This window comes from Lipophrys pholis (genome assembly GCF_963383615.2).
Source record: "Lipophrys pholis genome assembly, chromosome: 4".
NCBI lineage: Eukaryota > Metazoa > Chordata > Actinopteri > Blenniiformes > Blenniidae > Lipophrys > Lipophrys pholis.
This window is the reverse complement of record NC_137637.1, coordinates 25,787,703-25,805,809: the sequence shown is the minus strand read 5'-3', so window position 1 is coordinate 25,805,809 and position 18,107 is coordinate 25,787,703. Positions and strand designations below refer to the sequence as shown.

At 39.1% G+C, this 18,107-nt stretch overlaps 1 protein-coding gene across 2 annotated transcripts in view; it reads left to right on the top strand.

The window, feature by feature from the left end:
* The window catches only part of LOC308108714 (A-type voltage-gated potassium channel KCND3-like), a 108,158-nt gene extending 94,055 nt beyond the window's left edge, over positions 1–14,103 (top strand). The window contains exons 4-7 of one of the 2 annotated variants that reach the window (XM_080461882.1): positions 824–925; positions 7,005–7,097; positions 8,985–9,229; positions 13,373–14,103. In XM_080461882.1, coding sequence (XP_080318008.1) covers positions 824–925; positions 7,005–7,097; positions 8,985–9,229; positions 13,373–13,610 — 678 coding nt within the window. In that variant the 3' untranslated portion in view covers positions 13,611–14,103. The remainder of the gene's footprint in view (positions 1–823; positions 926–7,004; positions 7,098–8,984; positions 9,230–13,372) is intronic. The other variant, XM_080461883.1, reaches the window with a different exon arrangement.
* Positions 14,104–18,107: the final 4,004 nt, after the last annotated feature.

Sequence of the window (18,107 nt, the reverse complement as noted above, 5' to 3'; positions counted from 1 at the left end):
CCTTGTGGTAGAACTAAAGTTTAGAGGTATAATTTCTTATTGTGTTGTTTATTTGCTGTAGATTATTTATTTTTATATATATATATATATATATATATATATATATATATATATATATATATATATATATATATATATATATATATATATATATATATATATATATATATATATATAATTTCTTTTGCAATCCTTTCAGAAATGCTGGTCTTTTAGTACATTTCTAGCTGTTTTTAGGCATTTGTCATGTGTTGAGGGATCAATAAAGTATCTATCTATTTTTTTTTCTGTCCAGCACTTTGCCCTCTGTCACATTTTATGCCACAGAGTTTACAACACGTGGCAAAGGTTGATGGAAAGCTCTTTTTGTTTCAGCGTGACAACACTTTAAGCAAAATCCATAAAGAAATTGCAGGATTGTCCAGGATTACACCGTTGAATGGGCGTGGGTCAAACTGGAACACAATGCCTTAAAAGTCAAGGATACAGTTGCTCTCGTGCCAAAATGTTGGCAAATATCTGTTGAAAGATTCTTTTTTTTTGTGGAAAAATGTTTGCAAATACCTGACGAAGTGGATGTGAATTATTCAGCTGTTTGTAGAGCATCATATCTCGGGAGAAAAATGCTCCTCGCGGTCAATAAAGATAGGAATATGAAGGTGTGAAGGAAAGAAACGCGGTGGAGTAGAAGCTGTGAGAATTACTATTGAGCTTGTGTGATGAGTTGGCAGATTTGTTACCATTAAATCAGGCGTTAGTCATCTTCTGTGACCTCCCACCCACCCTGTCTGATGTTGTGACCTCTTCTTCTTCCCACGTCCAGAAAGCCAGACTGGCCAGGATAAGAATAGCCAAATCCGGCAGCGCCAACGCCTTCCTTCACAGCAAGCACAATGGACTGCTCAACGAACTGCTGGAACTGACGGTGAGAATGACCTCTGACCCTCACTGAACCCTAACAACCATCAACAGCAGACGCAAGGATCCCTGGGAAGTCGTTTCAAATGTGTTCATTAAAAAGTGATGCACGATGCCAGCACCAATGTAATTCGGTATGAAGCATGAATCACACTGTTCCTTGTCAAACACCCTTCTACTAATTATTTCAGTTCACTGCAGCTCCATAGCTGGGAAGCGACAACCTCACATCTGCCGTGCACACACAAACAAAACGACAACAATTACTGCTATAATTAACCCAAGGACAATTCAAAAGTAATTTAGAGGCGATAACGGAGCAGCAGAAGTTGGTGTCATTACTTTTCTTGTTGTTACACAGGGCAGAGGTGATGGAGAAGTCAAGCTAATAATCCTCTGCAGAAGTTATCAGGGTGTAATCATGCAGAAATACTTTTCCTGGTTGACTTTCCAAGATTCACAACACGAGTATGGCGCCGGCGAGCTTGAACAACAGAGGTTGTTTCCACTTGCCTGGGCGAGTCGCTGGTGGTGATAATTAACCGGTTAGTTGATTAAAAAAAAGATGAAATAAACTTCAAAACAGCGCAGAGCAGTGGAGACTTTACAAATTAACTTCAGGGCAGTTTTGAACTTTGGTCAGACAAAGGCTGTTTTTATGCGTGGCCATGCAAATAATCTCCTCAATTACACTCCCTACTCGGGAAATGTTTCAGTGTTCTCATGTCTTTCATATACAGTATGTTATCGGGATGGGATTGGCTGGAAGCTATGTGGAATTTCCTCACCCACCGGTCTCTGGCATAATGTGTCTCAGCATCAAACTACTTCATGTCCTGATCAGACAAATTACATAAAGTAAATGTGTATTTAAAATAAAAACCAAAGTGAGGCTACAAACCCATGCATGCATCAAGAGCAAAACTATATCAAAATGAACTTTAACAGCAAACTTTTTTTCTTTTTTTTTTTTTCAAATGTATACGCTTCGACTTTTTTTATAGTGATGATATGAAATAAACATCTTTTTTTCAGATGACAGTAAATGTTTTGGAGGAAGTTTTATACAGTGGGAACTGTAGCTGCTACCCACTTTGCTTCAACCTTCTGGACTTTATCCAGTCCGACTTCCTACACCCACTGCTGACTCTATCCAGCTATCAATATAGGCTTAATGGCACACTGTCTCTGTTTCCAAGTTGTCGGTGGCTGGAGTGACCTGCTCACTGGTGAGAGACGATGACTCTGGCTGTCCGAATCCTGGCCCACACAGACCAGCTCACTCACTCACGGTTATATTTTCACGGAGAGAGAAAGGCAGGTCTGCTCAAGGAAGGAGGAGAAGCAGAAGGAGATCTACTCATTAATGAAGGGGCTTCGCACACAGCGTGTTCAAGTCGCACTGGACAATTTCCTCGGTCGTATCGTATGAGCATTTTAACATGTTATTAAAATGGATTTTTTAATTATTTTTTTTTATTCCCTCAGTTATCAATACTGGTATACAGTATTTCAACAGTCTGACACTCCAATATCATACATGCTCTATCTAAATCCGAATAATGATTTTCAGTCAAAAGGCCAACTTCCAGGTGGGTCTTTAATCAAAAGATATTGTCATGTGCTGTCAGAATCCATTGGCAATCAATGACATTTTTTTAATAATAGAAACACCTATGACACCTGTTACACACATTATGGGCAATTAAATATTTCAATGTTGTCTTCATTTATAATTTCCACATTAGTGTACATTACAAGTTTTAATGGCTTGCTGTGGTGACCTTGTATAAGGGAGCAGCCATAAAGACCAGTCTACTTGTTCTTTATTTATTGAGTTCATTTTTACTCACGCTGATGCTTTTTTTTAATCATGAGTACACAGAGCAAGGCATATTGGAAAATGCATCCCCTTCGCTTGTCTCTGATTTCCTCACAAACAGCACCCAATAGGGAATCATGTTTTTCAAAATATCAAATACTTCCCTATTAATTATTAAATTTGTTTCTGTACATACATTGTCATACACCAGCTGACCGTTCACTTCTCTCTTTTTTTGGGGGGGGGGGGGGTTAGAAACTGTCACCACCATGGGAAAAATGTGTTTGGTAATGCATGAGCAAATTGCCTATATCCTTCCCATCCAGTCCATCACTCTTGCATGCAGTGACACACTCCCCTCCTTGCAGATGGTTACTAAAATCCATTTGGATCTAATCGAGTCCAGTGCGAAAGCTCATGGGTGTCTGGAAGTGGTTAGAATTATCATATAAATGCCATCTGTGAGTGCAGAGCGACCCCCATCCTTCTGTGTGTCTGTGATGAGGCTGCCAGAGTCCTTGCGCATCAAATTACGTCGGTGTCACTGCTGACAGTCAGTCAGTGGTGCTGCGTCGGTCTGTGGAAGAAGTGTGTGGAGATATGAGTGACAAAATGACTGGTTCTCTCTAGTAAGATTAGAAGTTCATTGCCAGTCTGTTTACATTTTCGATTTTATTCTTCTTTTTTTTCTTCAATGTTTTGACAGTCACTTATTTGTTAACCAGATCACAGGCTCGTTGTCATGGAGCGCTGGTTATCAATAATCCTGTCAGGTTTAACGGTCGCGTGCCTTCGGATGCTGTTTACCTAATTTACCCTTTTCATATCACAGTGACGGGACTTCTTTAGCCTGGTGGTTAACGCTTTCTTACTCTAGTCATGTACATCTGAATAGTTATTTTTACGTGTCGGATTATAGTGAGGGGTGCAACGTTTATTGACAGACATATTCTTGATTAGAGAAAAAAAAATCTTTGAACTAATCTGATCACTGGAGGGGAAAAGAGAGGAATCAGCAATGAGAACATCATGTTCCTGAATGTGAAAAATTACAAAGCACAAACAAATGTTAATTAGAAACAAAACAAAAAGTCACAAAATAGATCCAAGTATAATTATTTGCTGAATTTGAGTGCAACTTTTAATTAATCTGATTTGCATTTTTGTAGCTGCAGTGAAGATAAAAAAAAAAATTAGAAAAATATAAAACAGGGTAAGGAAATGTGATTATATGAGCATTTTATACTAACTTAGCAAATGAGTGAAGTATAAAGTATTATTACTCAGCATGACATTTTTGTTTCATTCTGACTTCATGGTGAGTACGCAGGGCGGCAAAGAGGCAGAACTGGAAGTTATTGTTTGGAGAGCCAGATCCAATATGCGCACACCCATCTTCATGCCTCTGTGATAATTTTCATTTTACCTCCATTGTTGTTCTCATCATTTTCTTTTTCACCTGTCTGCTTTCACAAGCTTTCTTAAGTCCCATGTTGCCTTCAAAAAGAAAACAAAACCCAAAGAGTTCTTGCCAAAAAAGTTAAGAGTAAAGTTTGGAGGGCGGGTTTACTGAGGCACATAGTGACGGCGTGATGCTGGTTGTTGCCGAGCAACACATACTGTGCTGATGTGTTTAGTTTGAAAATGATGATGGCGAATTGATTGTTCAAAAAATTACCTATTTGGAAACCCAAAGTTGTAATCTATAGATCTATAGAGAATATATCAAATGGAGATGTTATAAGAATAGAATAGAATAGAATAGAATAGAATAGAATAGAATAGAATACAGAGTACTCCACACAGAGTATAACAGAAGAAAATAGAATAGAATGTCAAAAATATCAAATAAGACAGATTAAAAACTAAATTAGTAAATATTAATGTATTACTTTGCATTATAAGAATGGAGTTGACGAAAAAAACACAACACTATTTACAAATGGGACCTTGAAAGGGTGCCACAGGTCTCAAGGGGTTTTATTTGTTTGTTTTTTTTAGATTTTCACATATCTATGAAAACCATAATAACAGATTTTAATAATAGCAGGCCTGGTTGAACTGCCCTTTACTTTTTTTGTGAAGGCTCCTACTTGTGTATGTAGGTAATATTTGGTTTCACTGTGATGTTTGTAAAGCAGAGCTCAAACAGGCCGTCCACAAAGTTTCTGGCGCACAATTTCAACCACATAAGGAAAGAAAAACTCAAAACAATTATTGTCAAAAGCTCATTTAAAGATTTCCGTGCACAGTGTGATATCAGTAATATTAATATGACTGTAAATTATGACAAAAGCAATTTTTTTTATTTTTTAGCTTTTAGCTTTTCTGTTTTTCTTTGATTTAATGTCTTTAAGAGTCAACCTGCATTATTTTAACCTTTTCCCCAGCAGCAACAGAAAATGTAGCAACAGTTCACTCTCTCAAACTGTAGTCCTGCCACTCAATATACTGTTTGTACGAATTAAATCAAAGGAATTGATTGGTAACCAGCCTTTCTACTGCACTCAGTTCGCCAGAAGTGCAGACCTCAATGTAACTTCTGTTCCTTTCTGTCGAGACCCTGTCACACAACTTCCACCAGTGTCTCAGTTCAATCCACACATGAGTTGAACAAGTGGACCCCTGACGGGTAAGATCAGCAATTTTATGCAAAATCAAACTGAAAGCTTTTAAACAAGTCATCACAAATCGTTGACTGATTTAAAGGCTGATTTGAGAAAAATATGGAGTTTCAATATTGCCCAGTTAAAGGATCAGGCAGAGGAGGAGTGAGCTGAATACTGTGAATCATAATCCCACATGACACCTGACGTTTAAGCTTCAAAACGGCCATAATATTTGTTTTGAGTAGAGTGTTGAAAATGCAAAGTCTTTTCTGATTGCAAGTGATTAATCCTGAAGTCAGTTTTTAATATTGTACTAATACATGACTTTTCAAATTAGGTTAATTCACTCAATTATCCCAACAGAATCAATCCTGAAGCTGTTTTTTTATGTATTTTCTCGACTTAACATTCTGTCACTCACAGCATATGTAAACGTGTGGAAAACTGCAAGAGCTCTAATTGGTTTCCTTTTCATAGTTCCCCATCCAAAAAAATGTTCAGTTTACATAATATGCTGTTCTCCATGAGACCATTGCTTAGAAATGATCGAAGTAAACATGTACGTTAAGCTGATCGACACCACAAAATGTTTCTTTCTTTTGCATGAAAAATCATCAAACTGTGATTTAGGACTGAGGTCTGAGTCCAAGGCTACATTTAGTTTATATATTGGACCTCTGGTGGAGGGCAAATACACACAGAAAGAGCTCAGAAAAACATGCAGTTCTTTTTCCCTTGTATTGTTCGTGTTCCTGGAATCTGAATGAGAGTCCTTGGGCTGGATCTCCTCCGACCCAAATCCTCTGAGTGAAAATGCATGCTGTGGGGAGAGAATTAATTTGCTTTCAGTTTTCATGTTATTTGGCAATTGTGATTACTTTGAGACTAAGCTATATTGGACGCTGAGCTTTGAAACCAAGTCCTGCTTGGAGAAATACCAACAAATGCTTCCATAAGTTTCTCATTTTGTTCCACCTCAAACTCGGCTGTTTTTCTGTTTCTGAATCTTAAAACATCAATAACTATTCAGCTGCCTGCAGCATCAAATAACACTCAACGGTAACTACTTAGATAATTAAGTCGAAAAACTGGCAATAATACCATTTTTCTTTTCAGAATTTAAGCAATCTATTCAATAAACGAAAAGATGTTTTGTTTTTTGAGGTGTGTGTTTTTCCTTCTCTCTGCGACCCACGAAAGAGAAAAAAACAGTACTGATGAGAGAAAACCTGCACAATATGAAAACAGAATACAAACAAACCCTTTGCCAAGGTAGACCTAAGACCCAAGGATGAGAGATCAATTCACATCCAGCAGAAATGAGGTCCATTATGTAGCTAATTGGCTAGTAAATTATTTGAAAGCAAACAGCAGGAGCTGGTGGCTATCGGCACATAATAGAAATGAGAGCGAAGCAATCATGATGGAGATAGTTGAGCTGTAAATGGACGACATGAAGCAGAACGGACGCGTCACATCACTGACTTTTCATTACTGGTGACAAAGTTCATTTTCCTCGGCAAATATGAAAGCGTCGCTTCAGCTTGATGTGTCCAAGGCTGCACGAGAAACATCCCGAGTCGTCTGTAAACACAAACCAATTGTCTGCGTGTGCGTGCGTGCGTGCGTGTATGTATGCGTGTGTGATTAATCAGGGTACAGAGGAGGATGAGCAGAAGCTGACAAAGTCCACGTCTTTGTTAGAGAGCCAACACCACCACCTACTGCACTGCCTGGAGAAAACCACCGTGAGTGCACTTTTCTCTCTTTTTAACTTTAAAGCCCTCTTGCAATTCTCCGAACTTAATACTGACACACACACACACACACACACACACACACACACACACACACTCCGTGTGTTCATGCTTGTCTCAATATGCAGTTTTGTTTGTTTCTGTTTTTAATACACGCTGGGTTCTTTAAAAATTGCCACAGATCACACGTAAACCTTCTGGTTATTTAGAGTCACCAAATTAATCTCAGATACATGTTTGAAAGGCGACGGGTGTTGAAGTGAAACGGTGATTTGCACGACGGCCTCACAGAGTTCAAATCCGGACTTTGTTTCTGTGTGGAGTTTGCATGTTCTCCCAGCATTAGTTTTTTTTTTGTTGTTTTTCAAGGTTCTCCTCATTGTTTCCATCACCTAAAGGCAATAGTTGTTTGCCAGATTTAAATTGCTCATAGGTACGATGGTAAGTGAGTAGGTATCTATAAGGAGATGAAATATCAGATGAGCTGGAGAAAATAGATGGAAAAACCGACAGAGGAGGAATGAGAGAAATGAAATTCATTGGAGGGGGTCTTCAGGTGAAGGCTAAGAGAGGAGGCTGAACTTATGGAATGGGTGATGGGTAGCAGAGTTATGTGGGAGAGAAGGACGAGTCCATGAAATAAAAAATAAAAGAAATATGTAGGTGAGGGATAATGGAGGAGGGTGAAACGGGAGGCGTCGGGGGAGGGGGGAGGATGAATGAATGAACGAGAGAAACGGAGGCAAAGACATCAAAACAATGGAGATGAAGAACGCAGGGTGGTTTGATCAATTATGAGAAGACTCGCCAGACGGTCTGAGGGAGTGACTGAAGTGTGACCCTGCTTCCTGCTCATCAGTGATACTCAATGAAAAACTGACCTCAGCTCATCCCAAGTTATTATCTCCTATTTGGCAAATTATCTCTGTTTGCATTTGTCTTTGTTGTCGTCGATTTGCATTGTTTTTGATGCTTCAATCAATAGTACAGCGTCTTATTTGATCGTTTCCTCTCTGTTTTGCTCTTGTGTAATCCATTACTTTTCAAATTATGGATACATTGTCTTTTGTGCCGCAACAAAGGAAAAATAAACCTGAAAAAAAAAAGGATAAAATAAACTATAATCACACAACTGACTTCAAAATATGCTCTGGGGAAAAAAAAACCGCATTAAAACTGTAGTAGTTATTAACAGTGAGAGTAAAGGACGCTATTCGAATAATGGGAGAACAGAGGAAGTATGATATGATTCCTTAAAATACGGATTTTCATGAAATGGTTCTGATGCACCACTTCCAGCAATGAAGTGCTAAGAGAGGTTTTTTATAGAGAGAAAGCTGAAGGAGCAACACTAAAGGAAGTGAAAGTTATTCAGACTCAGCACTGTAAATGTCAAGGCTCATCCTCCTACACATAAAACTCTGCTGTATATGAAAAGACTTACATTAGGGTTGCGTTCCAAATCAGATTAAAAAAGTTCCTGAAATGTTGGAAATTAATACAATTCACTGTAGAACGGTAGGAAATAGTCCCATAATTAAGTTCACAACCTTAAATGTTGTTGCTAAATTGTATAGGCTCATGTGTTTCTGGTTTATCAGGTTTGTGACAATCTGTCCGTTTAAATCGAGGAATAATAATGAGAGACTAAAAGCAAAAAGGCAAGTTTGTGCTTTAGATACTAAACAAGCCCTGCATCCGATTTTTTTTGCAGAATGAGTCAAACCATTACTTTATTTATGTGTTTACTTTGAATTTTGTTTGATTGTGAATTGATATAGGCCGAGTGCTCCAGGCATCAAGTCCCAGGACTCTTATATATTTACTCACCAGTTTTTGTTGTTGTTGTTTTTTTTCCCCAAAACCGTCTTATTCAAGGCTCATGAATTTGTGGACGAGCAGATGTACGAGCAGAACTGTTTGGCGACGGCGCTGCAGACCTATCGCTCACGCAGCCCCTCCGCATCCAGCCACGACAGCCCCGCCGGGTCCTGCTGTGGCCGGAGGGGGAAGAGAAACTCCGCTCTGCCCTCCTCCCATCCGGCCCCTTCGCACCAGGGCCCGCTGCAGGAGCTCAGCGCCCTGCACATGCAGTGTGGTGACCCGCTGTCACACCCGTCCAGGTGAGACCCGGCACCAGCATGGCACTCTGAGGGTGGGGGTGGGGGGGGGTGGGGGGGGCAAGTTGGTTGGTTTTGCTTATTTTTATACGACCGTCAGGTAAGATCTCAGACAATACTGGGTTATATTCATTTCACTCCACTTCTGTTTATGTTCTATTTTATGACCCTTTTTGCATCTGGGGAAAAAAACAAAAACAAAACTGCCCCACATGATGGAAAAGAAAAATGTTCCTTTACAGGGAAGAAGAAGATCCAGAGTCCGAGGTGGAAGCTTTCTGCCTATAGCGCTTTGGGTGAAAACATAGAAAGTGGTAGAGAGAGAAGGATAGGGCCGAGAGGGCAGAGAGCGGCAAACACATCAACAAACTGCAGACTTGATGAAAGCAGGAGCCACGGGTCACAGATCCGGAGACGACAGGGGAGACGTAATATAAGTAAATTGCGATGGTGACATATGACTATATAGATGCTGCAAAAGAAAAAGGAAAGAAGCTCGGTGAAGAGCTTCCAGCAATATACACCTGAAGCAGGTTCACTAATAACGCTTTGAACTACATGTCTCACTACAAAAGTACTCTTGTATAAACTTTCGCTGAGGTGGACAGAGTACTGAACATTTGTCCGGTTCTTCCTTTATAATTTATCCAATCACAAGTGAAATTCTTGTTGTTGGAATTTACTCGACTAAATGATACAAAGTACAATACAAACTCTTCTCAAAAACTTCTTTAAGGATTTTGATTGTCAAAGCAATCATTTGATGCAGCTGTTTAAAATGTTCAAGTTCATTTTGTTGACAATAATAATAATTAGTAGTAGTAGTAGTATTAATACATTTCTCTGCAGTAATAAAGTTATTGGCTATAAAACTGCAGAATCTGAAGTATCCTATCCTAAGTACTGTGAATTTAAACAGAATATAAGTATATGTTATTATACAGTCGTGGTATTAAGTTTTTATTTTTATAGAAAAAGATTTGGTCTTTAACGGGTATATAGAGGCTTTCAAAACTCTCTCTATTCATGTCTGTAACAGACATTCCTAGTATATTTGTTTATACGTATGTCATTAATACATATTTTTCTGATTGCTGGATTGGCAAACAACATTTTGCAAAACAAGTGGCGGCTGAAGCTGACCTCCATTAACATCTTGCAACGTCAACCGGTTTCCAAGTCACAATTTGTTCAAGAGAAAATGCTTTAATTAAAATGTAAAACTTCTTTTTATGAGGTTTTTCTTTTTTTTTTTATAATGTTAGGAAATCACATAAAGCCATAAGCACCACCCACAAAATTGTCAAACGTTATAAATGCCTGCATAGAAACCATTAAGGCTTAGTGGAATAATGTCTTTCCATTTTTGGTCAAATTGGCTCTTAAGCCCATTAAGACCGGAGGCGACGTTTATGTCTATTGCTTTATGATCACTTGTGCGGTTCTCCCTCCCGAGCTGTACCGTGTACTTTTGCATTTTCACTCATGTACTTCTGCGGAGCGCAATGCCTTAAACATTGTCATCGTATAAATGTGTTTGCCAGCTTCAAAGGGAGCATTGTGTTTGTTTTGCTCCAGGTCTTTGCAATTATCTGTCTCTGGTGAAAAGCTCCGCAAGTATGTCATTTTAAAAAAGCTACTAGAGGGCACTCGGGGGATCATTACAATGCAACGCGCTTCTGTTATTAGAGTGTTTGAACATATTGTGTGACACTAATACAAAAAGATTCTCTGAAGGTAATGTCATCTGAGTATCCCTTTGTGAAGATATAATAATTTCCCCGCAAAAAATTAAGGATTCTTTATGAAGCACCATAATTATTATTATTATTATTATTATTTTATTTTATTTTTTGTCGTTTTACTTGTCCCTCCTAATTCAAATTTACTGGGATAATTTGGAAGGAAGTAGTGTTGACTTTATCCTCAGACAGCCACAGTTAGTTTTTTTATCATTTCCTTTTATGACATTTTTCAGTCTAATGTGATATCCAGTGAACCTTTGCACAGATAAAAGTGTATACCTCTTCCCCTCCGGGATATACAGTGGTGACATTTCTTATCTCCCAACACCAGCAGATGCATGTATACATACAATCACACTGATAATCCACAAACATATAAACACTGATGCACTTTAGGCACCGTGGATCATATTTTAATGTTGGGAAATGTGTTTATGTTGAAAAGGAAAAAAAAACATCAGTGGTCAGGAGTTTATGATGACTAATATGCCAGGTTGAGCTTCAAACTTCAGAAAGTTTTTTGGTTTTTTTTCCACAGTATAGAAAACACACTTTTTTATATTCTTCATATTGTGATATTAACTGTAATGTTTTGCTTAAAGAAACAGCTGAGCTAAATCTCTTAATCTCTTAATCCATGAATCAAGTCTCTTTTATTCTGTAAACAGTTTTACATTTTTGTCAAAGACATTTGTTGAGAGCGTATTCAGGCTGCCTAGTGTACTTCAGGGTGAAACATCAATAAAAGAGTTTCTATAACTCTTACTTTAGCCACCAGCCGTAACATTATGACCATCGACTGTGAATAATGTTCCCTGTTAATGAGTGCTATATTTTGAGAACATTGAATCGGAATTTTATGTTTTGAAAAACGGTCAGGGTGTGACAATGAACGACTGGGTCCAAGAGTCTCCGAAGATACGGCTCCTGTGGAGTGAGCTGGACAGTATTTAATCAAAAAGTCCTCTCAGTAAGGAAACGCCTGGAACATAATGATGGGCTCAGAGATGGACGTTGTCCCACGAAAGCTCCGACTCACAGCCTCCGGGATTTAAAGGGTGTTCTGCTCAGATCCTGCTGACAGATACCACAGCACACTTCTCAGACAAAGTCTGTTTTGGCGGTGAAAGGGAGGCATTCATCATCATGCAGGTGGCCCTGGTGCTACGGCAGATTGGTGTTAATGAGAAAGACTGCAAGCGCAAAAAGGTTCGGTCGAATTTCAAACTTGCCAAATTTGAAATTTTTAAGTGCCGCAAGCACACAGTTCCAGCTCGTATTCCCCTCACAAGGTCACCCTTTTCACTTTTCCATGTCCTTCCATTGCTTTATTAAATCAAGTATCTGAAACGTTAATATGGTGTCTCACATGTCTTCATCCTCACAGATTCAAAAGGCAGGAAAGAGAAAGTCTTCCAAAAAGACGGTCTCTTCCCTGCTAACAATCTCTTCAAAGAATCCCTTTTTGCCAACAAACACTCATATTTATATTTATATTTATGTCACACCAGGACATAGTCATTCCAGGGCAGTTTTTTTCTTTTTCGCAAACATTCTCGAATTTAGCAAAACAAACAAAACAACACCTGACGACATGAAGCAACACCTCCCACACAGGAAAGCCTCCTTTTATTTCTTCTTTTAGTTTTGTCTTGTTTGGTGTTGCCACAGTGGGTCTTCTTTAGCCTCCTCTTGCTTTCCTCCCTCCTCACATCAATCTCCTGCATGTCCTCCTTCACAGCGTCCGTGAACCTCCTCACTGGCCTTCATCTTCTCTTACCTGGCAGCTCCCTAGCTGTCGTCTCTCCTGCATTCATGGCGGACCCCTCCACCTACCCGGGACCCTTCCCTCACCAATCTTTATCAGTTGATCAATAAATAACTCCCGTCCGATTGCTCCCTCCACTCTCCGGATCCTCGGTTTCACTGCCCTCTCTCCTATTCACACACACATACTCTCTTTTACCCCTGCTCGCCATGGTTCCTCTCCTTTTAAATGCAATCTCCCACTTCTCCATGTTCTCCTCGACCTGCTCCCCGACTGTCACCGCAGGTCTGACTGCACGTGTTATTATGTCCATCACCACAGCTAACAAGAAGGGGCTCAGGGTGATCGTTGGTGTAATACCACCTCCACTTTGAAAGCCCGTCATCACCCTGACAGCGCACATTACTGCTGCCAGACTCCCCTCATACGCTGTCCTGTACCTGTTCCTCATTCAGTACCACACTTCCTCTCTCGGCACGCCGTCATCTGCTTCCTCCGAAATCCACAAAGCTCATTCTGAGGTCTGAAATCTGACTGGGTGGTTTCAGGAAGGAGTACGGCTGACCTGAGATCAGGAGAGAAAGCGATGGCGAGATCTACAATCACACCCGGTGTCCTTTTGTCTCATAACAGCCGTTCGAAGCTCAACCTGAAAGCCGACGACAGCGGCCGGATCAACTGTAAAAGCGGCCGCATCACCACGGCGATCATCAGCCTGCCGACGCCTCCGGCTCTGACCCCGGACGGCGACGGCCACCACGGGCCCCCGCAGCGGAGGCCGCCCCTTCCTCCGGGTCACCCTGCCGCCCCGAGCATCCAGACCACCACGAGCTCGGCGGGCTGCAACATCGTCAAAGTGTCGGCTCTGTGAGTCTCCGGCTGACAGGCGCACTTCGGCTCAGCGGGGGGAGAGGAAAGTGTGAGAAGAGGAGGAGGAAGAGGGAGCAGGTAAACACGATATTGTTCGACGCACAGTGTCCCCCTCTGGCAGAGTCAGTGAGAAGAGCGCTGCTCTCCAGAGGACGTCACCCCCCACTTAAGAACACAACTGAGGTAAAGGACTGTAGATATGTGAACTGAGAACCGCGCGCTAGTCCTGCTGTATAATTCCTGTAGATACGGAGAGAGCCGCTACATTTCTAATAGTTTCTAACAGCAGCACCGATGTTTTACAGGAAGTACTGTGGAAAAGAGAAGACAGAGACTTTGTGCAATTAGCAGAAACTTACCACAAATTCAGAGTTAAACAGTGAAAAGGATATTTGTTGACTTTAAATATTAAAGAAAGATGTTGACTGTGTTTACTGAAATTTGATTGGTCTTGTTTGTGTCATGTGTTGTTCGTCTTGACTATTTTGAGGAGCAAAAAAAAAAAGAAAAAAGAAATAGATAAAAAAAATTTAAGTTTTCTTTACAGCATCATTTGAAAAAGTCCCAGCACCCGATGCTGCTAATACCACCGATGGTACGTGTGTCGTTTCGTTTGTTGATGAGTGTTTTCGTTTCCTCGTGTCGACGCCTCAAAGCCAAACGTGATTTTTCTTTCGTTGCCTCGACGTTTTGACGATTCAGAGGAGGCCGAGTGCGCAGAGTGAGGCTGATTGTCTTTCGCACGCACGTTAATCAAAGCCGAGCCGAGGGTAAATAATCCACGAGACGATGGCAGCGGCTCTGAAGCGAAGCTGTTGGATCTCCAATCAAAGCAGGAGGCGAACGACGCCCTGCGTACGTCCTATTTTATGTATTACACGTCACATAAAAAGACCAACGATTGCTTTCTTACTTCCTCTTTGTGGCACAAGCTCTCTCTTGGAATTTTTTTATTTTTTATCTTAAACATCACAGAAATGACTAGTTTGTCTGTTTGTTTGGTTTTTTTTTTTCAAAAAGTCTCAACAGATCTTAACAGTATTTTTTTTTTGCAAACATACATTAAATACCCAGGAGTATTTGCAGTGGATTGATTGGACATTAATGACATATTTCAATGTGAAGAAGCAATGTGTGTAAAACAATAGAATAATGTAGCTCATCGTGGTATATCTTAGTGAGCAATATCTCAAACTTTATTTGGTATTTAACAATAAATAACATCATGTTTATAGTAAAGTTGAAAAGAAAAATGAAAATGGAGAGTAATTCCTATCCCTTTAAAAAAGTAACACACGTCAGTATTTTTACATCCTAAGGTTCAGATAACGAATGAATTTGGAGCGTTCCGCTTTGGGGATGGTAAAAAGACAAAAAAAAATCAGAATAGACTTTAAGTTTTAAAGTCCAGCCAAGCTGAGCACAACGTTTAGAGATCATTACCACTCGGTCCATCCATGGACATTACAGTTCAGCGGTTTTTCAAATATGAAATAACAGAAGTTACGTTTCTGAAAAAAGGCAAACGAATCGAAATCATGATGAAAGAGGGCTACGTGGAGTTTAAACACTCTCGAACTGAATATAATGCAAAATGAAATAATGGGAAATTCCGTTAATGAAATAAGAACCAAAAGTGTGGGATTTCCAACAGTCGCAGGGAGTATACGTACATGGAAACATTGCATGTGTAACGAAGGAAAGACGAGGATTCAGCACCAAAGCAAAAAGCTAAATATGACAGGTGGGTTAGTTTAGAGTTCATTGGGGGAATCTCGTACATGAAAAATTGTCAGTCCTTTGAAGAACGCTTTAGATGGGACATATCAAACCTACCCCTCTTTAACAATAGACTTTTTCTTTTTTTTTTCTTTTTTTTTAAGAAGGTAAAGGCAGTGCTATCTCGCCATGTGTCACTCTTTGTCTCACTTTAAGAAAAATTTTTTTTTAAATTGTTTCATTTGGCTTCCTGATCTGTCTTCTGGCATGAAAGATTTTGTGGCCCAAGTTAAAGTAATTGTCTCTGCAAGGAAATGATTTCACTGATAACTCGAAAACAAGCAAGATGAGGGTTGGTTTTCTATTCCCACCAACTTAAAAGATGAACACAAAATTTAAGTGTTGTTTTTTTTGTTTGTTTTTTTAATGTTTATAAAGGAACTGATAATTCGACAAATGAATGAGCCGCATTCGCAGAACAATCACAATCAAAGTAGTTTGGGGATGTTAAAAACTCTCTGCAGGATTTGTTTACAACACATCTGTGAACAAACAACTTATAAAAGTGTCATTCTAAATAAAGATAAATCCACACTGAGATGGAAAAACAGGGAAAGCCACCTTCTACTGAAGCTTCACTGAAACAGTGTTTGTTTGTTTTTTATTCATTTGCAAACTGTTTTTATCATTTCGTTTGTGTACAGATAAAAAAAAAAGTTGGTTGTGAAATCGACTGAATAATCTCAGAGATGCTCACAAGAGGGCAGCAAAGATGCATTGTTACCCAGGCGATAGACTGAGCCATGGTTCCTCTCCGGCGTCACTCCTGCTGAATATATTGACATTTATGCTCATCTGAAATAGTATGTGACTTCTTGCCGAATGTGCTATAGTTGCTTGTATCAAATAAATAATGTGTTTTGTCATTTGGTTTGGATTGCCATAGTAGAGATTTATTTAAATTTCAGGTGCAAGTGGAGTTGTTTTTTTGCTGTGTCGGTATATTATGTGTTGCACTTTTGTATTTTGTCATGTTTTGAAGCCGACGTGAAAGCTCTGTGCCAAAAAAGGTCAAGTTCCCATCTTTCTTTAAGAACAGTTGAAGCACTTGTTCTCTTTGTGCTGCTTTACGAAATGAAATAGAACCGCAGACCCTTCAGTAAAGTCCTTTCCTCACACAGTTAAAACAACATGCGACGGCCCACTCGTGGTTTTCACGAATTGAATCCTCCTTACTAATGAAAGAGTGTGTGGATTCGAGGTATTTATTGCAGCATCACAGATCAACATCATGTTTCAGACGTTTCTTTTTTCTAACGAGAAAAGCACATCGCTCACGTCAGAGTGACTAATGGTTGGGGTCACTCCTTCAAAAGTCTTGGCATTGCTGTTTGTGTTGTTTCTTCTCTTCCCATCCTTTTGAACTGAGCTTTTTTTTTTTTTTTTTTTTGTCTTGTTTGCTGTGTATATTCTGTCCGTTTGTTTGTTATCAAGACTACAAGGTGTCAGATGAAGATTAAAATCTGCCACAGCAACCGAGACTCACGTTTCTTCTCTCCGCTGGCACACGTCATCGTTGCACCAAAATCTATATTTAAGTTCACTTTCTGTTTTTAAAACCTCTGTTCTAATATGACTTGTAATGTCATGAGGATATAAACTAACTTTTTTTTTTTTTTTTTTACAGTAACTTTATATCTTTGGCCAACCGTTCATTCACTGCCAAACACCATCAGATATGTAAGTACACAGCAACCCTAAAAAAAAAGACAAAATTAAACCACAGACTGTAAAAGCTGGTCAGCTTTAAAGCTAAAAAACTTTGTTGTTTTTTTTAATTGTAGTGAAAGTTACGCACTAACCTTGTGAAAATCAACTTACCTAAAATTAGTAGTTTATTGCTATTAACGTTTATTTAAAAAAAATAATAAACCCTAATGCGAAACAAATGACTTTCATCTCTTTTAACTGTTATTCAGAGTGCCCCGCAGGAAGGTTTATGCACATATCACAGGCTGAGATGAGAAAACAGAAAACACAAGACAAGAATGGAAACAGTCATTTAAATGGTGAAGTTATTGAGATTAGACAAGATTTAAAAAAATAAAAAAATAAATAATGAAAAACTGATGTTGAAACCAGGTAAATCCATTTAAAACGCATACAATATACATGGCGTATAAAATGTTTTAATAAACGATATTGATTATATACATAAATAATAATGTGATTCCTCTCAGCGCTGACAACTGATCCACTATTTAAGTTCGGCTGCAGTTACATAAATTAATGGGAAGAAAGTTTTATCACAGAGAAAGCTGAAATAAGCCACCAACATGCAGAAATTATTCTGAATTAGGTCATGTGATGGTTTTTTTAAGGTCCACAATGATTCTATCGTGAAGATTTCTGTTATTTTAACTATTTGCTCAGACATTGTTCATGTTGCAGTTGGTTGAAGAGTCATTGTTAAGACTAACAACGATCAAACACAACAAAACGAATGAGTTTAAAGCTCTCTGAATCTTGTGAATACAATTCTAATAGTTCACACCAGGAAGAAAACCCACAGTGACTCAGGGAGAACATTAAAACTGCTCAGAGGTAGGCTTGGTTTGCCCAGTAAGAAACAGGTACATTTATAGTATGTTTACATTTCAGTACTGAGCCGCCCATATTGTAAAACCATTCAAAGAGTTTATGACTATAGTTGTGTAAAAAATATTCTTTATTTATTTGCTGCCATAAATATAACTATCTCATCTTCAGCTCACAAATA